Raw genomic sequence first — 21,669 nt, forward strand, 5'->3', positions numbered from 1 at the left:
GAAATAATGAATTGTTGCACTGGTTTTAGACCATTATTTTCATGCACATGTTTTTTATAAACCTTACTAGATTGTATCTCCACCATGCAACGTTTCAAATCCTACTCATGTACATGGTGTTATTGCAAACCTTACTAGACTGTACCTCCACTATGCAAAGTTTCAACTCCTACTCATGTATACATGGTGTTACTGCAAACCTTACTAGATTGTATCTCCACCTTGCAAAGTTTCAAATCCTACTCATGTACATGGTGTTATTGCAAACCTTACTAGATTGTACCTCCACCATGCAAAGTTTCAAATCCTACTCATGTATACATGGTGTTACTGCAAACCTTACTAGACTGTACCTCCACCATGCAAAGTTTCAAATCCTACTCATGTATACATGGGGTTACTGCAAACCTTACTAGATTGTATCTCAACTATGCAAAGTTTCAAATCCTACTCATGTACATGGTGTTACTGCAAACCTTACTAGATTGTATCTCAACTACGCAAAGTTTCAAATCCTACTCATGTACATGGTGTTACTGCAAACCTTACTAGATTGTATCTCCACCATGCAAAGTTTTGAATCCTACTCATGTACATGGTGTTATTGCAAACCTTACTAGATTGTATATCCACCATGCAAAGTTTCAAATCCTACTCATGTACATGGTGTTACTGCGAACCTTACTATAGATCGTATCTCCACCATGCAGTGTTTCAAATCCCGAAACCTTCTCAACTCCTTAGGAGTATGCAGCAACGCTAGCCAAATTGACACACAGAATATACTAATCATTCACATGAACAACGTCTACCCTCACAGGTATCGGTTTACTCCTAGGTGATGAGAAGCAACTATGGTTAAGTGTCTTGCCAAAGGACAGGAGTGTCTTGACTGGGATTTGAACCCACACCTTGGTGACTCAGCCATCAAAAGATACTCAGCAACAACAACCCTTTCTTTGGCCAGTGCTTCTCATGTAAAAAAAAATATTTTCAGCATTTCAAAAAAAAAACAGAGGCACGGATAAATTTCCCCATGATTTCTAATTTGTTTTTTAATACCTGGACACAATTACTCATCAAGCTGGAAAACATGGAAACTAATGACTTTGTAATTGCACAAAAAAAGAGCAAACTGCCTAGCACACAAAAGTGTTTTCCAGTTTTCTCTGACACTAGAATAAAAGAAAAAAGAGGAATCAAGCTGATTAGCTGAAAAGCGGCAAGACTGTGAAAGAAATTGTTGATAAGGTATGCATAAATAGTTAAAAACTATAACAAAATTGATTATCAAACTTGATACCTCAAGGTGGAACTACATCAAATCATTGGATTTTTAACCTCGTCCTCTAGCTATGGTGGGGCGAGATTTAAAAACCGTCAGCAACTTGTGACCAGGGCCAAATTTCAAAGAGACGCTTACGCAGAAAATGTTGCTTAACAATGTTGTAATCGGCAGAAATGAACAGGAAACAAGTCATAAATTGTACATGTGACATGGTAATTTGGCTGGTAATCTTATTCTGATAAGCATGATTTTGTTGTGTTAAGCTACTTTTTTGTGATTAAGCAGCTCTAGGAATTCATGCTCAGAACTTTCTTTCAGAATCTGTAAGCAACTTCTTTATCAAACACCAGATATAAGGTATTAAGAATAGAGAACTTTTATCCTAGTTGCTGTTGCCAAAGGAGCAAGAAACCCAGCCGCTGTTGATGGTTGAACGATCAAATCGAGGGCCCTCGGATTTCCGTCGTTGGTCTTCGCTACCAACAAGTGACAGATACGGAATGATATGGCGTGAGCGCGTCCTATAAAGATGGTATCTGTGAACTTCACGTCACGAGACTGATTCGGATCCCGGTTGACGCCCTGGCAGTAGATGTCGTAGTGAAGAGCGCCCGGGGCGTACTCCCACTTTAGGGTAGCACAGAGAGACAGGTGGGCGTCCCCCTTTGAGAAGATGGGTAGTGGTGGGTGCCAGGAGAGGTCAACACACTCTAGGTTGGTGACTTGGGTAGTCTGATCACGCAGGGCTAGAGGGTGACATATCTGCAATGGAAGGGAAGAGATAATTAGGCCTACAGCTTGCATATTCCCAGATTATGCTAAACACTCTCAAAAAATAAATACATATTCATAGGTTATAATAGTCAAAGACTAGCCTTCACAGTCGGTGTATCTCAACATATGCATAAAATAACAAACCTGTGAAAATTTGAGCTCAATCGGTCATCAAAGTTGCGAGATAATAATGAAAGAAGAAAACACCCTTGTCACACGAAGTTGTGTGCGTTTAGATGGTTGATTTCGAGACCTCAAGTTCTAAACTTGAGGTCTCGAAATCAAATTCGTGAAAAATTACTTCTCTCTCCAAAACTATGGCACTTCAGAGGGAGCTGTTTCTCACAGTGTTTTATACCACCAACCTCTCCCCATTACTTGTCACCAAGAAAGGTTTTATGCTAATAATTATTTTGAGTAATTACCAATAGTGTCCACTGCCTTTAAAATAAACATAAGCATATATTTATAGGTTATAATAATGCAGATTTTTTTCTATTACATAAATACATATTTAAAAGTTATACTGATCACTCAAAAAGATGTCTTGTAGCTATGGCATGTATTAGGGGTCAAGCACACCAGACTCAAGCTCTGGTGTCCCTAGAGTGTGGCTTAGAGTCCCTAGTCTTGACACTTCGTCCTTAAGCAGGACAATTAACCATTACTACATCATCCTTTGGAAGGGATGGGTCATATGTGCTTTGAATGAATGTTAAAGAACCCAGCACATTGTTAATAATAGAAGGGGTTTGCCTCAGTGTTTCTAGCATGGTCTGGCAGCAATATGCACCACATCCCCTTGCATCTCTTTCAAGGTGTCATATTATGGTTGCTTCGTCTCATAAAAACATTCTTAGCAATCTCCACCAAATTAGATAATTCGGTCCCAAGAGTGTCATTTGTGATGGACATGGCGCATTATAAATGTAAAAATTAAAATTTATAAAGCGCACAAATCCAAACGGACCCTTGGCTCTGGCTGAGATTGGCGCTTAAACATAACAAGTACAAGATTAATAAAATAACAAACACAAAGATAAAACTAAAAATCCATAAAAAACACATCATACAAAATGGCTCATTAAAAAAGATAGACAAATACATATTCATAAGTAACAATGATCACTCAAGGCGATTTTGCTACATATATCATAATTATCCATAAATTCATAATCATAAGTATAATGGAGTAACACTGGTCACTCAATGGGAAGTTGTGATAAATACGCATAAATACATATTCATTGGTTATACTGGTCACTCAATGGCTGGGTCATACTGGTGCTCTGGTTAGTAGCATGTCTGCATTAATTCATAATCATAAGTATAATGGAGTAACACTGGTCACTCAATGGGAAGTTGTTATAAATACGCATAAATACATATTCATTGGTTATACTGGTCACTCATTGGCTGGGTCATACTGGTGCTCTGGTTAGTAGCATGTCTGCATTAATTCATAATCATCAGTATAATGGAGTAACACTGGTCACTCAATGGGAAGTTGTTATAAATACGCATAAATACATATTCATTGGTTATACTGGTCACTCATTGGCTGGGTCATACTGGTGCTCTGGTTAGTAGCATGTCTGCATTAATTCATAATCATAAGTATAATGGAGTAACACTGGTCACTCAATGGGAAGTTGTTATAAATACGCATAAATACATATTCATTGGTTATACTGGTCACTCATTGGCTGGGTCATACTGGTGCTCTGGTTATGTAGCATGTCTGCAATAATTGTTCAACTTTGTGACAGACCACAGGAAATTACTGAAATATTTCCACTAGGGCCCAATTTCATAAAGCCTATAAACACACAAAATTGCTAGGCACACAGATTGCTTAGCAGAATCAGGTAACCAGCCAAAATTTCATATTATATTGTTGCAATTGGCTCCAAACCTATTTGTTGCCCTCTAAAATACTGCTTAGCAGTATGTTTTGCTCAATGGCTTTATGAAATTGAACCCAGAAGTGATTGCCTTCATGAACATTTGAAAATTGATTAAATTTCAGAAACAAAATGATTAAATAATTGTTAACGTACCTTAATTTCCCCAACCCGGACGCTGTAGGATATTTTGCTTCCATCGGACGTCTTGTGGAAACACATAACTCCTATCTCAGTTACTTTACAGTCTGATGGGAAACTAGACTCCTTCAGTAAGAAATGCCTGGTAAGAGAATGAATCAGAAAATGCAATTTAAATGTGAATTTTCATTTTACCCTTCAGTAACATGTTATGTAGAAAACACCAATGTAATTAATAACAATGAAATTATTCTTGGTTAATTTGTGTTAAAATTTGAACTCAAGAGGCAAAATTGCATCAAATTATACATGGTGTTTAAATAGGTGGAAATGGCAAAACCGAGTCAAAACAAAAGAATATTATTAATAATGATTACATACAAAAATAAGTATGAAACACTACAGGTTAAAAAAAACACTCTCAATAATACCCGGTAATGCACCTATGTAAGATAACAATAGAGAGTAGAAAGATAGAAAATGTTTAATTAAAAATGCACCTATAAAAGACAACAACAGAAAGTACAACGATTAAAAATATTACATTAAACATACACCTATGTAAGATAAAAATGAAAAACACAGCAATGGGAAATGCGCGATCTTTTAGCCTTTGAGAAAGACTCTGCTAAGGTGAAAAAGTCTGGCCATTAACTATTTGCAATTGTACTATAGGTCCTTTTGGTTGGTATGCAGTTTGCAACAGCTAATTTTATTTTCGCATTAAAGCCATTATACACTTTCGGTACAGAAAAAAAAAAAAAAGTTCACAGATTTACAAATAATTTACAGGGTTTACAGAAGGTAATGGTGAAAGACTTCTCTTGAAATATTGTTCCATGAAATGCTTTACTTTTTGTGAAAACATTAAAACAATATCAATTCTCGATAGCGAGAATAACAGATTTATTTTAAACACATGTCATGACACGGCGAAACGCGCGGAAACAAGAGTGGGTTTTCCCGTTATTTTCTCCTGACTCCGATGACCGATTGAGCCTAAATTTTCACAGGTTTGTTATTTTATATATAAGTTGTGATACACGAAGTGTGGGACTTGGACAATACTGTTTACCGAAAGTGTGTAATGGCTTTAAAAATTCTTGTGACCTATAAAACACAATACAAGGGGAAACACAGCAATAAAAAATGTGACATTAAAAATTCACTTTGAAAATACAAAGGCAAAACACAACAATGGAAAACCTTGACACTGACAGCAATGAATAATCTGACATTAAAAATTCACTTTGAAACAAAGGAAAAAAACAACAAAAGAAAACACAGCATTGAAAAATGTGACATTAAAAATTCACCTATAAAAGACAAAAATTATTAAGAAAACAATTTAAAAAATGTGACACTAAACAAATCAGCTGTAAAAGTACCTTACCAAATTCATTTGGAAGATAAATAATCAATATATCTCATCATAACAAGACAACGTTTAAAATATATTGCAATGTACCAATTAAAGAATCAGACCTCATGAGAAATATGACATTTCTAGTATTATAAAGTACCAAAATAAAAACAAGAATTACAAATATATGCAAAGAGATTTGAGTAAGTTTTGTTGTTGTACCGTAATTTCAGTGATATCACATCCCAGAATATAATCAATTCAACTTACAATTTTGCTCTGTTTTCCAAACTGAAATTGCTAATCTCTGCCACTTCAGCTCCTTGCTTCCAACAAATCGCTCAGAAAAAAAAAACGTCCTAGAACAGCCTGCAAAAATCAGCCTCTGGCTTGGCAATAAAATTGCAGCACAGCAACAGCAAAGCATTTTTTGTTTTGTTTTGCACGACATTGGTGAAACATAGCCACCACACTGAAACTAAATTCTCTCTCACTCTCAAAATAATACATGTTCCTCTTACAAGAACCTATGTCAGTTTGCTGGCACTCCCTAAAATCTTAACATTCCACAAATTTTATACAAATTAGCCCAACTCCTTCATTGCACACTATGCATATTCATATGCAACCTGTGTGAGCACACAAATACAATAGACAGTGCATGAGGTGGATCATGCAACTCTTTTCATAAACAAAGTTACAAAATTAGCATATGAAGAACAGTTCATGACTTTTGAGGAAAATAATACATATTCATGAGTAGATATCTGCCCCTGTAAAATAACATTGGAGGGGACAAAATACATATTCATGAGTAAATCTACCTCTGTAAATTGAGGGAAAAAAATGAGTAGATCAGTCCCTGTAAAATAACCTTTGAGGAAAACAAAAATACACATTCACGAAAAAAATCTGCCCCAGTAAAATAACCTTTGAGGAAAAAAAATACATATTCATAAGTAGATCTGAAAATTACATTTAAAAAAAATAATGAAAAGATATGGATAATTGATTTAATAACAATAATAATAATAATCTTTTATTGATTTTGTATTGCACTCTCTACAGGACCAGCCTGTTCAAGGGCACATAACATTCCAAATGGCATAAGAAAATTACATACATGTAGTAAACAGTTAAAAAAAAGTACACCAGTAAAAACATTGGATACAAACATGACAAACAATGACAAAACTTTGGCATTTACAAAAAAAAAAAACTTTTTTTAAATTAGTTACTAAAAATGGATTATATAACACCCAAGCAGATCCTTGCCATTTGATTGGAGGATTGTCCGTCACGTGATAGCAAATAAAAGTACCATTGCACGATGAGTCACTCACCGTGCTTTTTCGTTCCATCCGAAAAGTACCATTGCACGCTGCCAGCGTGCAATGGTACTTTTCGGATGGAACGAAAAAGCTGAGTAAAAACATCACTGCGTGCTTGTGTCTTTGGTAACGCAGCAGTGCCTGCAAGGCATAATTATTAGTAAAATTACTAGCATTCGGCTTCTACAATTAAAAATTGTAGGCCTACGCTTTGTTTGTTTTGAAAGTTGCATCTTTCAATCAAAATGAAGATCTACTTGGATGTTATATATAAAAAAAAATGAATGTTTTTCATTCGTGCAATGGTGCGAATATGTTCATTCAATGAAAGCTGGAATGTTCCATTCAACTCGGCTCCGCCACGTTGAATAGAACATTCCATCTTTCAACTCATGAACATATTCGCACCATTGCACTCATAAACATTCATTATGTGTATACTATTACATTCTATGAAAAGTTAAAGACCTGCTTGAACGAAAATGTCAAGTTGTGAACTTTGCTGAATTCCACTTAAAATGTTTTCGATGAATAAGGAAATCGAGTCATAAGATTATAAATAGGTTTCAATTGTGTAAAAAAACAATCATTTTGTATGCCCTTGTCCAGAGCTTTTCTGCGAAAAGCCCCGTTAGGTAATCACTCTCAAAACGTCATAAGTAGATAAAGCCGCTTTGTTGCAGCGTGGATGTATAACAAAGCAAACTCCCACAAATGACGTCAGCGGCATTGTCCTTTGACGTCCGCTCTCAACGGCAGAAGTGTTTTTAGTTTTTCAAAAAACCTTTAGGTAGGGGCCTGATTTTTTACTCGATAATTACGAAAAGTTCAGAAGTGTACACATATCAAAATTACATTAAAATGGTGAACAAGTGCATTAAAAACAATTAAAAATACCATTTCTGTTGAAAACATTCCGCTCAGGTAGCTGTTTAAAAACCATTTTTAGTCAACTACACAATTAACAATGCCAAATCAAAATAATGGCTTTAGTGGTATTTTTATTTCAAGAAATAAACTCACCTTGTTTTCCAACCTCCATTGGGGATTCCCACGCCATTCATCCCTAATGCTGCATCCTGCATGGCGCTATGGCTGGTGCCTGCCAAAGGAGCAAAGGATTGGCATTGGTCTGTAATGCCTGCCAACTGGGGAAGTCTAGGATCCAGACTCTCAGACTCGTGGAGACCGTAGGCTGTGACTGGCAGTCTGTCCTCCTTTGAAGAACCTAAAGTTAAGACAACAAATTGTGTGATGTGCTTGTAATATCATCTGTTTTAATTTGTCTTGTAGTTATGAGATAATCTTCTCTTAAATGGTGTATGTACTTTTGCAGGACAAAAAACACAACGTCCACAGATTTACACTAAACTTACACAGTTTAAAGATAATGATAATAGAAAGCTTCCCTGAAAATATTACGTGCTGAGGTGCTGTAGTTTATGGGAAATGAGTAAAACAATGTCATGAAAATAATTTTGGTCTCATGAGACCAAAATTATTTTAAGCATTTACAAACATATTTTCACGACATTGTTTTACTCATTTCTCAAAAACTACAGCACCTCATTAAGTAATATTTGAAGGGAAGCTTTCCACTATCATTATCTTCAAACCCTATAAGTTTAATGTAAATCTATGGACATTTTGAAAAAGTACCCAAATCCTTTAATGCCCCCCCCCCAAAAAAAAAAAAAAATTTAAAAAAAATAACGTGTAAAACACTGTAGAAAGCTCTTCCTTATGAAGACACTGCTGGTCTTGCAAAAAATAATTCTGGTCGTGTAAACATTTTGAGCTACACGGCTTGATGGAGTCTTTGGAATTTTACCCAAAATTTGAGCCCCGATCGAGTCAGTGGCTTCAACTAAAATTGGACAAGGAATGTCTTTACCTCCAGTCACCCATAGAAGTATTTTGTCGGTTGTGTTGCTGACTTTAAGATACAGGCAAGCTTCAACACCCTGTGATAGCTTCACCGAGTAGGATATGAGAAGGGGATGAGACACAGTCAGGCTTGTCTCAAATATCCTGCAGAAAGAGTAAAGAGCAAATACTCTACAGTCAAAACTTTGTCAATCAATAAGTTTTGTATCAATGGAAAAACTGAAGTGTAATTTTTAATGCTAAGCAAAAAATGGGTAGGGCCCCACTCACAACATAACTTTATGGACTTCTGGCTGGTAAACAGTTTCTGCTAAGTAATATTATTCTGTGCTAAGCAAGTTTTTGTGCTTACAGGCTTTATGAAATTGGGCCCAATTGGTAGAGCACCTGGGCCCAATTTCATAAAGCTGTTAAGAAAAAAATTCTGCTTAAAAAGTTTCTTTGCTAAGCAAAAATTGAGTGAAGCACCAATCACAACAATGTAAATTTAATGTAATTTTGGCTGGTAACCAGTTTCTGTTAAGCAATACTTTTCTGTGCTTAGCACGTTTTTGTGCTTATAGGCTTTATGAAACTGCAACTAACCTGAATGTGTGTACAGTACCGCCGTTCATATTTCCGCTAAGCAGCAGACTACCCCCACCACTGTACCCATCCTCGGTGCTATGCGCCATACGCTGGCCACCACTGTTCTGAATCCTATCAAACTGGTGATTGTCATAAGTGGGCTGGGTGTGTTGGGCGCTGAGGTTACACCAGGACTTGCTCATCACAGCCTGACATGATAAAAACAAAAACACTTATCCTCAATGTTAGTCTTAAAGGCCCTGGACACTATTGGTAATTACTCAAAAATATATTGTTAGCATAAAACCTTACTTGCAATGGAGAGCTGTAGGTAGTATAATACAGTGTGAGAAACAGCTCCCCCTGAAGTAACGTAGTTTTTGAGAAAGAGGTAATTTCTCAGTTAAGCATCAGAAATCACACACATTTCTGCAACAAGGGCGTTTTTTTCTTTCATTATTCTCTTGCAACTTTGATGACCAATTGAGTACACATTTTCACAGATCTGATATTTTATGCACTGGTATTTGACAATTTCCAAAGGTGTCCAGTGCCTTTAAAGACAGTGGACACTATTGGTAATTACTCAAAATATTTATTAGCATAAAACCTTACTTGGTAACGAGTAATGGGGAGAGGTTGGTAGCAAAAAACAGTGTGAGAAACGGCTCCCTCTGTAGTGGAGTAGTTTTTGAGAAAGAAGCAATTTTCCAAGAATTTGATTTCGAGACCTCAGATTTAGATTTTGAGGTCTCGAAATCAAGCATCTGAAAGCACACAACTTTATGTGACAAGGGTGTTTTTTCTCTTATTATTATCTCGCAGCTTCAACGACCAATTGAGCTCAATTTTTCACAGGTTTGTTATTTTATGCATATATTTTGATAAACCAAGTGAGACGACTGGTCTTTGATATCTACCAATAGTGTCCAGTGTCTTTAAAATAACACTTAACTTCAATGTGAGTCTTAGGACACAAAACATAACATCCACAGATTGACATTAAACTTTACACGGTTTGAAGATAATGATATTAGAAGGCTTCCCTTAAAATATTAGTTGCTGAGGTGCTGTAGTTTTTGAGAACTTAGTAAAACATTGCACACAAATTCTTTTAGCATGGAAAAACATATTTACCAGTTGTGATTTTTATACCATAGCTGGTAAGTACACTTTACATGCTAAAACTGAGACATCATTTTTTTTTGTGACATCAACTGTACTGTGTGATGATGACATGTGGAAATAAACGCTGCTTTGAATTTAATTGAAAAATTCTCTCTCATCATTGAGTTAGTATTACTGGGTTATACGGGATAAAACATATTATTTTTAATTTATGGTTTACATGTATGGTTTATTTAAAAACATTCAAAAATATGCGGTCCAGTGACCGAATTGCATCATGAATTTAACCATTTTTGTCCACGACAAACCTAAACCCCAAAATGATGGAATGGTTTACGAAATCAAACTGAAAGCTTTTTGGTTTATCACCTGGCCATTCCTGAATCCCATCTCACCGAATCCCTGGCAGAAGTTGGTAAAGAAAGGCAGTGAGGCAACTCCATGGGTTGGCAGAAACTCGTCTAGAAGGCTCCAAAATCTTTTTTAAAAAGATACAAAGTTTGTTATCGCATCTTTATTTATGGATGTTTTAAAATATTTTTGTATACAAGTCGCCAGACACACAAAGCCTGAAGGCCACTTCAAGGTGTGCGCTACAATTATTTTTTTTCCAGAGGCCATTGCCACCTACTCCTAGGGCTGAAACAGGGTTACCCCTTTTACAGTCCATACGGATGTAGGCTTGAGTATCATTAGTCCGAAGGCCTGGCCGGTAGAGCAGAAAGCACTACCTTCCAAATTTTAAGTAGCAAGTGTCACGACCGAGATTCAAACCCACACTCTGCTGATCAAACGCCAGAGCTTGAATCCGGTGCTCTTAACCGCTAGGCCATGAAACGCAATGTTATACCTAATGAATAAAGCAATTCAATTCAATTGTAGAAATATAACCGAACGAGAACGAAAAGTCACTACGTTTGGTAGTGGCAAAATATTACAGGCAGTTGAGGTCAGTGACTGCATGACAACCATGCCATTATAACAAACAATTACCAATTGACCCAATTCACCTGGCGTCATCATCAGAATAATCTTGGATGCGTCATTTTGGTGGTGAATGTCAACGCATTTTAGGCGACGCGGCATTTACACGTAAACCTATTGACCACCAACATGGTGAGCATGGCATTAGTTGCCGCGTGTGACGCGCGTGCAAGGGGTCAATAGAACAATTTAAAAGTTGTCCCGCTAAGCCGTATTTCCTGTGTACTAGGATTGGTAGTGCATGTAAAAGAACCAAGAACACGTGTCATGGAAGAATAAGAACAGGGTTTAACCCAGAGAAGCACCCTTGTTTAAAGGTTTCCTAAGACTTGCAAGCTACAATGATAAGTTTCACTTATGAGGATTCTTGGTTTCATTTCCAGAAATTTATAATATTGATAATTGCACTTACAAAAAGGATAGGTTGACTTACTTGTTTTGGTTGGCGATAAAATCCTCGACTCGCTGTCTTTCAAACACCCAGCCAGGGGCAAATATTGCGGCCGATAACTGGTTCTGACGAATCACTGACATTGCCTTTGGGAAAAAACCATATGTGACACCAGTATAATTATATATTATTTGGGTGGCATGGTTGGCTTGTGCGTAAAGCGCTCGCCTCTCACCAAGGTGACCCCGGTTCGATTCCCGGCCAGGGCCATAATGTGAGTTGAGTTGTGGGTTGGTTCTCTGCTGTGCCACAGGGGTTTTCCAGACAACCTGGTTTTCCTCCCTCGGGGAAAATCAAACACTTTCAATCTTGGCTGTGCTCTGTGATCATAATGGGCTGATGTGGCTGGCAGATAAAGGCGCCCTTGCATGCCTGCTTCTCGAACACGTTGTAGCCGCGTCCTTCGCAATTCAGCTCTTAGCTGCGAGTAAGGATGATTAGCCCCCCAAATTATTACATATAATTGAGTATAATTATAATAATAAATAATTATTACAGGCATTTACAGAGCACTCTTACACTGAGTACCATAGGGCTTTACAAGAACAAATAGACAATAAGCGAATAAACACATAGACACTAATAATAATAATAATAATAATAATAACTTTCGATTTATATAGCGCCTAATAATTAACACTTAATTCTCTAAGCGCTTTACAAAGAAGTACACTATACAATCTACAACAACATAAATATAAGGGGACAAATAACACCACTACATGCATAACGACACAACAATACAAGAATGGTAAAGACAGTTGGTCATTGAAAGATATTTGTGAGACTCAAACTCAACGTTTGAACATCTTTCTTTTATCCAAAGATGTTGAATTGAAAAAACGCACAAGACCACCGACTTGTCCTGTCTTTAGTTTACCGGTGGACACTGAAATCACTGGCCTAGATAGAGCCAGTGGTCCAGTATCAAATTCAAGCCATGCCGCCAAAAAATAAATGACAACACACAGAATCAGTCAGGTGGAACAAATGAAAAGAGAGAGATGCTCATAAGCATCCTCGGTTTGATTTCTATGGCACATGCACGCACACGTACACGCACAAGCTCACAGACACCATGTTGTAGGGCAGGTATTTGAATGGCAGAGATGCAACCAGGTGTTGAAAACAAAATCTGAACAATTTTGTGGTGACGTTTTGGACACTTAACGCAGTAAACCACCCCAACCTCTAAGCCAGAAATAGGGACAAACCTGGACTGATTTATTGCGGTCGCCGGAAGTGAACATATGGAATCTGTATATTTTACTAGTTTGGGGGTCAAACAAACTTTGGGTCGCACAAAAAAAGTTTCACTAGCCCAACTGTAACATTAATGCAAAAAAAATTCAAAACGTAAAAAAAAAAAATTCAAAAAAGAATTCTGCCCTTCGGAATTTGGGGGCAAATCAGATTTTGGGGGTAAAAACAAGAAAAGTCAGTTTTCCGATTTAAATCGGAAAAGTTGCATCTCTGGAATGGTGATGTCATATTCAATACGGTCTTTACAATTTCACATACCTTGTTAGTATTATAACCTCCCCCGCCAAAGCAGTTCCTTCCGAACACGTCAACCCCAACGTAGACATCATACTGTCTAGCTCCAGCAGCCGTCACACTGCTGGCTAGCTTAGATGCGTTCCATGTATAGTTGAGGAAAATACCATCACATGCGTCAAAGAAAACTCTGTCATAGGAAAATAACAAAGTATCAAGTCTTTAGTTGTTGTTCTCTCCTGAAAGAGGGTGGGTTGCAAAATCCATTTGTGCTTTGTGCTTATGCTGTCAATATTGTGCTTATCAGATGTGGTATTCACCGATCCATTAGGCTCCGCCCACGGCCCACGTGTGAGCAAGAACACTTGAGCCTCTCCAATGCCATTCTGCACGACTCTGCCGCGCGCCCAAGCATACGCGCACGCATGTCAGACTTTATTTGTCGGACTTTTGGTGGCGTAATGGGTGTGATTGGTCAAATGCAATAAGGGGGAACTCAATGGATCGTTCTATTGTCAGTTTGTCCTGAGAGAGATTGGAAGCTCCATCCCTCTTATTACTGTGTGTTTAAAAAGCCTTCCATAATTTCTGAAGATTCTGAAGATAGCTTGCAGTGTTTTCTCTTTGGAACCCTTTGGAACCATCTTTCGAACAAGGCTTGCATTGTAACTGTGTCTACATCTTATGGCTTAACATGAAAATTCATCTTTGTTGGTATTCCATACAATTAAATGTTAAACTTTTGATCACAAAACTGGAAATATGTTAGTCCTTTCCGGAGGTTTACCAACACAGTTTATATATAATCTTCAGGGCTTCACGAAAATATTTCAAAAGTAAACATCCTAGACAGAGACACTCGATCTTTCAAAAGAGCCTACAAACAAACATCAGAACCTACAAACTGGTTAATAACCCTCCGGCTTCGTCGTCGGGAGGAGGGTTAAAGGCAGCAAACACTTTTGGTAATTACTCAAAATAATTGTTAGCAATAACATACTTGGTAAAGAGCAATGGAGAGCTGTTGATAGTTTAAACCATTGTGAGAAACAGCTCCCTCTCATGTAACATAGTTTTTGAGAAAGAGGTAATTTCATACTCGAATATTAAAAGACTTCAGGCCTGAAGTATTTTATTAAGTATCTAAAAGCACACAAACTTGTGCAACAACAGTGTTTTTTCTGACATTATTCTCCTACAACATCGATGACAAATTGAGTCCAAATGTTCACAGGTTTTTTATTTTATGCATATGTTGAGATACACCAAGTAAGAATACTAGTGTTTGACAATTACCAAAGGTGTCCAGTGCCTTTAACTGGGAAACGTTGTGGCTCAAAAAGGAAAAACAGTCTGACCCCTTTTTGGTAGTGATATTCAGTATGTGTTTGTCTTTATCACAGACAGGGAACAAGACAAACATGGCAGAACGATGGCACTTACTTGTTATGTTCATTCAGCATGTCCTGCCATTTCAGCGACCCATCTGTAATGACGCTGTCATACCAGATGACCTTAGACTGTGGTAAATGTTTATGCATCTCTGCTGTAAGATAGGGAATGAAGGCCACTAGCTGAGGCATGTGTTGAGGCTGTAATAAAACAAAGATGAAAAATAATAATAACAATAATAACACTGGGTTCTTATATAACGCTTTATCACACCATAAGGGGCATATCAAAGCGCACAGTATTTTTTCATGCAAGATACAGAGGTATGTGGAGCTACGATTTAAAGTATGAGACCTTATCTTTTAAAACACCGTGTAATGGTTTACAAGGTACTGTGGCGCAGTATGCAGACAATCAAACCAGGAACACCGGGGTGAACCCCTTCTCTTTTTGATATAAAGTTACACAACACACGGGAGCAACAGCTTTACGTCCCATCCGAAGGACAAAGCAATGGTTAAGTGTCTTGCTTTTAAAGGACACAAGTGTCATGGCTGGGGATTCGAACCCACCCTCTGCTGATCAGAAACACCAGAGTTTGAATTCGGTGCTCTTAACCGCTCGGCCACGACACTTCCAAAAATCCTACTCAATACTCACCAAAATCTGGTTCTCGATGTTAATCAGCCACCCGTCAAACTTGTAGAATTGTGCGATGGCTACCAGTTTATCAGCCAAGGCTTTGTATGAAGCCTCGGAACTGAAAGCTTCCTGACATCGTTCGGATCCATCAGTCCACTCAGTAATGACAGTCCCTGAGAGAAAGAATCATGTGAAAAATCTGTTAAAGAAGGCAGCGGTTTTTGGAACAGCAAAGATCCTGAGAAAAACCTTTGAGATCTAAGGCTAGGGGACGTAGCCCGACTCATGGAGGTACCAGCACAAAGGACATTACATGTGATCTTTCTTTTGCATGCTGTGATAAAATGAAATAATAATACAACATTTGTATTGCGCATTTTCCTGTAAACCACTCGAAGGCGTCGATCTGGTAGAAGTACTGTTGGGAAAGCAAGCATGAACAAGTGTGTTTTAAGTTTCTGCTGGAAGAGTGTGATGTTGTGCATTTGTCCGAGGTCTCAAGGAAGTGAATTCCAGAGTCTTGGTGCTATGTTGAGAAAAGGCCCTGTCTCCGTAACTGGCCAAGCAAGTTCGAGGAACATGAAGCGTATTGCTGATCGATCTGGGAGACTACTTTATGTGAAGAAGAACTTGTCCTCCTGTGTTATTATTAAAAGGCTACAAGCCAGCGACTTGGGTGTCGTGGCCGAGCAGATAGGAGCACCGAGCTTAAGCTCCTGGTGTTTCTGTTCAGCAGAATGTGGGTTCGAATCCCGTTAGTGACACTTGTGTCCCTGAGCAAGACAATTGCTTATCTCCACCCAGGGGTAAATGGGTACAGGTGATTGATTTAGCTTAGTAGCGCATATTTATTGCACAGGCTGTATATATACTCCCCAGGGAGCTGAGATGGCCCAGTGACCAGGGGTACATTAAAAATGTTAAAGGCGCTTTGAGACGCTCTTCGGTGTGAAAAGCGCTATATAAAAACTGATTATTATTATTATTATAAGTTGATTTTTTACCGAGCATTGGTACTCCATTCTTATGGGCTGCATTGGTCCAACCGGGGGGAGGAATGGTGACAAAGTGATGACTGAAGTACACAAACATATCAAGGTATTGCCAGTGGTAGAAACGGTAACTTTCTGTCTTAGGAACACCCTGAACAAACCTTCAAACAAACAAAAAACAAGCAGAATATTACTTAAAATCATTAAAGAGAAGGTAAACACAGGTAATCACAGAAATAAAAACTGTGGGTTATTAGAAACCTACAGTAGCTTTGAATAGTATTAAAGCATTTTGAGAAACATTTCACCTCAAAGAGTTGTGGTTACATAAAAAGATATCAGTTTTTAAGCCCCCAAAGTTTGAATCTGAGAAGCATTACTAAAGGCTATGTATTCTGATTAGGGATTATTCTTTCTGAGTGAACATATTAGCTCTGGATTTTTGGCCATATCTTAAAATAGCGACCACCTTTCGAAATTGAAATTTTCACATGTTAGTTTTATTGTATACAGATCCACATGTACACTTTGCCTTTAAGGGCAAGGCAGTTTTCCATTGATAAAGGGCGTCTCTGTAAAGTATTTATTAATTTGCCAGGTATAATATTTCAAGGGGCACCAAGGCCAAGACCAGGGGCTTGGAGACAATTAGCACTTTCACAATCTTATGAACCACCTTGTTCAAGGGGCATATTTTTTTCATTCATTGCCTTCTGCAACTTGACACTTAAATTTCAGGCCTCTTCCAGCTATTCATTGTTAAATCCATTTTTCTTATTCTGTAGAAACTTTGTAAATTTGAATGTTGTCAACCTTTTGGTTAATTTTTATTCAGATTAAATGAACCATTAATAGTAATATATAAAAAAATTAAAGAAACAAACGCAAGTTTGTTTTTTTCGCCGTTGGGCTGTGTGCAAATCGGGCTCTGTCATTGTCTGTGCCTCTTTTGAGAACAAATGTCACAAGTCACAAGGTCTATACCGTATAGAATATGACATCACTACTCCAATACCTGCCCTACAACATGGCGTATGTGAGCGTGTGCGTGAGCGTGTGCGTGTCGTAAAAATCAAACCAGGAACACTGTGGCTTCATTGATGTACGCGTTTAGACGCCGCGCATACGGCCTGCCCTACACCTACAAGGTGGCCACGTTCAGGGGTTATTCGATATGTTCCATGGATTAAAACAATAAATTTCCAATTGGCAGATGGATCGTTACCTGTCATCAATGTATCCTCCCATCATGTCATGGCAAATCAACGTCCTTGGGCGGGGCTTGGTGGGCTCCGCCCTTGAGGCAAGTTGAGCGATGGGAACATTGAAAGCTTTCTCTTCCGGCTCCCATGACAACACCTCGTCTAGCGTCCTCAGAGGCCGGCAAATCGGCTCTGATGTGATTGGCTCATACTTCCCATCTGAGTAAGCAAATTATGATTGTAATAGCAGGAATATTAACAATAACATGATTAATATATTGTTTGAGTAGGCCTATATTCTATAAAAATGTTATATTCAAAACGGATGAAAACTGGTGGCAACGTGCGGAAAATTATCCTTAAAATAAATAGGCCTAACTAATAATACTAAATAGCCTATATTACTGTATTTTAGTCAATTAAACATTGATGCTCATTTGTTATTGATTGAAACATTTTCAAAGATGACTGAGACTGACCTACTCCTAGAACTATTTCGGTTTCGTCCGGCTATCGTCTCCCGTTCTAGGAGTAAGACTGACCATGGGAATTGGAGGTAGTGACCGACAATTGACATTGAATTTGATGATGATGAGAATTTAACGCTAACTAAAAAGTTTACCTAATTGTAATGGCTTCTCAGCAACTTGCACCTTTGTGTTGAACTCAGTTATCATAGCCTTAACGTCATCTGCAGCCATTTTGATCCGCCTTTTTATTGAGATGTCCAACCCCACTTGTCTCCAAGGACGCCTAGGCAGTGCAGTAGACTGTATTTATTTGCTTCCTGACCCCCTTTGGCCGGCTTTAACTAATATCAGAGACTTTGCACTAATTTTGGGCCCACTAGGCACTAACTTCGGGCCCAATACCAATGATGCGTGGATTTCAATCGTTCGTTAACGAGCGTCAACGATAGTCATTTAGTGTTCTTTACCGAAGTTTGTGGCGAGATTGGTAAGATTCAAACTATTGCAAATAGACAAAAGTGCCAACATAATTTCAAATTTTTATAAACTAACAAATTGTTGTGTCATGCAATTAAAAGATTGTTTAATTGTGTAAAAGTTATCACAGCCTGAGGGCTATATATATCGTAGCGTCATACGTTATCGACCCTCATATGTTTTCGGTCCCCAACTTTGATTCCCATTTCCTGCGATATTGTGCAAGCTGCACCGGTGACAGTAGCTACGCAGTTTACTCAAAGTCTGTATTTTCATCAGGCTTAATCATGCTGAGACAAAAGTTTCCTGTCGTTGGTTATGCTCAAACATTTATAAAATGATTGATTTTTGGTACTAATCACTAGTGCATTATTATGCCAACATTCAAATGAGTCAAATCATCCAACCTCGAAAGTTCAAAACAAAATACTATCTGCTAGATTGAGTTTCATTCTGCTTATAGTCACTAGATGGATCACTGAGGTGGTTACTATTTGGGATTCTATGGTGTGCCAATATAGGGAAAATATTATTTATTTTAAGTGAAAATGACAACAATTTTTTTTTTCATTTACTGCATACTGTAATAAATTCCGATAAGCGTAATAAATATTGAGTCTACATTAAAGAGAAAATATCATAGATTGGTTTCTTATCTCCTGAAACCAAACATTACTGGACTGAAATGGGGGAAAACGGATTGTTATGAAGTGTGTGTGTTTCAAGGGGGGTGGGGCGTTTTACTTTCATGCCTTATGATATATCTGGATTCTAATATAATAGCCAAAATGCCTTAAGACAAAAATGTAATTAAATTTGTTAAGTAGTAATTGAACAATATTTTTGATTTATTTTGCACGCCATACTAGCTTCTGAATATTCAATAAAATACCAACCAATGAAAGGTGTGAAAACATAAGACGTTGCTCCAATGTTGTGCATGCATAAGCACTGTTAATGGCGGACTGTCTCTCGCAACGTAAAACCAAAACTTTAAAAGTTTCAACACACCATGAAGTGTAAGTGTTATTGTTAAAAAATTGGATAGATGATTTGAAAAAAAAATATTTAGTTTTTGATTGTGAACAATTTTCCTGTTATCCTACTGAAAACACATGACACCAGGATATACTATAGGTTTCAAATTGTTATGATACTTTATATAAGCTATAGAGGTCGTCCTACTTTGCTTTCGATGAGGAGTGCTTCTTGAAAATTGCTGGCCGCCATGCAATACTGTCCGCTCTGGACACTTTTGCATATACAATCGTGTCCGGGGCTATGCAAAAACGTCCGGCGTATGTATGTGCGCGCGTAAGCGAGCGTGCGTCCACTGAACCTACGTATATGCAGCATGAATAATTCACGTTTATGATTGCAGTGAATACCCAACGGCCGAACATTTCCCATGTCATATTCATGACACGTTTTTTTTTTTTTTTTAATCGCGTAATGACGGTTTTGCACGGGGACGGACACAACTGCATATGCAAATGTGTCCGGGTGGACACAATTTCACTATGCAGCATCGTCCGGGCGGACATGATTGCAGTGAATACCCAACGGCCGAACATTTCCCATGTCATATTCATGACAAGTTTTTTTTTTTTTTTTTTTTAATCGCGTAATGACGGTTTTGCACGGGGACGGACACAACTGCATATGCAAATGTGTCCGGCTGGACACAATTTCACTATGCAGCATCGTCCCGGCGGACATGATTGCATATGCAAAACCGGTTCGGGAAAAATATTTTCTCCGGGTGGCTTACTTTCTGTGGTATGCCATTAGCAAAAATTACAACTGACCAAAAGTTTAAACCAAAATGACTGTCACAAAACTTCCCAACACGACGGGATGAGGCCGTCGTAACCTGAGCTAAAGGCACACAAAGAAACAATGACGCAGATAGATACCATTCAAAACAGTGCAATTTTTGTAATTAATAGTTACAACTAGCAGAATACAATATAATCAGGGCTGAAGCATCACACCCAGTAATCTTAATGCAATGAAATTTACACATAGCCTATCCATTAAAAATGTGACATTAATCAATGTGACATTATCGGGGAAACCACAATAATTATGTACAGGCCATAGAGCTATAATAAGAAGAATAGCTCTAGGCTTATAGGGCCTACCAGTGATAAAAACTACCGATTTCGGAGATGGAAACAAGCAAATCCATACAAATACTCTACTAGGCCTACCAAGGACCTAGTTGTAACGTTTTAAATTCCCACAACCCCTTTCCTTAAAAAAAAAAAAAACAAGACAAAAAACAGTGTTACCTAAGTCGCCGCCGGATAAGATGTGTCATATAATTATCAGGTGGTTGCAACATAGGCCTCCAATCCATTACCCAATGGTCATAGACAAAGTGTGACGTCCGTGGTCACTCTTTTTCCCCGCTCCGAAACTCGGATGCGGAGTTCGGAGAGTAAAAATCTAACAACAAGTACAATGATGAGTGGAAAATTGTCTTGTCTAAAAGAATTATGCGGCCGCTTAAAAGGATTTTCACTCCCTTGATGAAGAAATTAACATTTCTGCAGAAAGCGCCGGTGTCAGAGGCAATTGTGTCCGCCATGCACGACTGTCTGCCCGGACACTTTTGCATATGCAATTGTGTCCGGGGCTATGCATAAACCGTCCGGCGGACATGTTAATGACTGGTACACGTAATATGTGCGCGCGTAAGCGAGCGTGCAAGCACTGAAGCTACGTTTATGCAGCATGAATATTCACGTATTTTATGATTGCAGCGAATACCCAACGGCCGAACATTAATTTCCCCTGTCATTCATGACATGCACTTAGCTTGTAATATAAAATGGCGAATGTGTTCCGTCGACCAAGGGCGTTTAATTTACTACAAGGACGGTTTTGCAAAGAGGCGGACACAACTGCATATGCAAATGTATCCGGGCCGACACAATTGAATTATGCAGCAGCGTCCGGGCGGACATGATTGCATATGCAAAACCGTCCGGCGGACATTATTGCATCTGGATAGTAGTGCAGAGGACATAATTGCATGCGACACCGGCAAGTTTAAAAAACCACGGGGCACATGCTGACACTTTTTTGTGGGAACGGCCTGCTCAGTCGCAATATTGGATAATCGGAGTTTGAATGATCTGAGCTTGTTTTTTGTTTTTTTGGTTTTTGTTATT

General features: G+C 38.2%; 1 protein-coding gene across 1 annotated transcript; it reads right to left on the reverse strand.

Moving 5' to 3' along the window:
* Nucleotides 1-635: 635 nt before the first annotated feature.
* Nucleotides 636-18,337, reverse strand: LOC117293076 (cytosolic endo-beta-N-acetylglucosaminidase-like). Its single transcript, XM_033775290.1, has 13 exons — nt 18,166-18,337; nt 17,567-17,762; nt 16,354-16,502; nt 15,368-15,522; nt 14,759-14,907; nt 13,340-13,505; nt 11,801-11,904; nt 10,753-10,861; nt 9,274-9,464; nt 8,696-8,832; nt 7,825-8,029; nt 4,123-4,249; nt 636-2,050 (listed from the first exon to the last, which is right to left on the reverse strand). The coding sequence occupies exons 1-13, from the start codon at nt 18,242-18,244 to the stop codon at nt 1,649-1,651; spliced, it is 2,169 nt and encodes a 722-aa protein (XP_033631181.1). The 5' UTR covers nt 18,245-18,337; the 3' UTR covers nt 636-1,648.
* Nucleotides 18,338-21,669: the final 3,332 nt, after the last annotated feature.

This window comes from Asterias rubens, chromosome 7 (genome assembly GCF_902459465.1).
Source record: "Asterias rubens chromosome 7, eAstRub1.3, whole genome shotgun sequence".
Lineage (NCBI taxonomy): Eukaryota > Metazoa > Echinodermata > Asteroidea > Forcipulatida > Asteriidae > Asterias > Asterias rubens.

What these genes read in the sequence shown, in the direction of transcription:
- LOC117293076 (XM_033775290.1), bottom strand. Translation starts at nt 18,244, where the DNA reads ATGGCTGCAGATGACGTTAAGGCTATGATAACTGAGTTCAACACAAAG. An exon ending in GGAGGATACATTGATGACAG is followed by an intron (nt 16,503 to 17,566) that starts GTAACGATCCAT and finishes GTTTGTTTGAAG; the next exon opens with GTTTGTTCAGGGTGTTCCTA. An exon ending in ACATCGAGAACCAGATTTTG is followed by an intron (nt 14,908 to 15,367) that starts GTGAGTATTGAG and finishes GTTTTATTACAG; the next exon opens with CCTCAACACATGCCTCAGCT.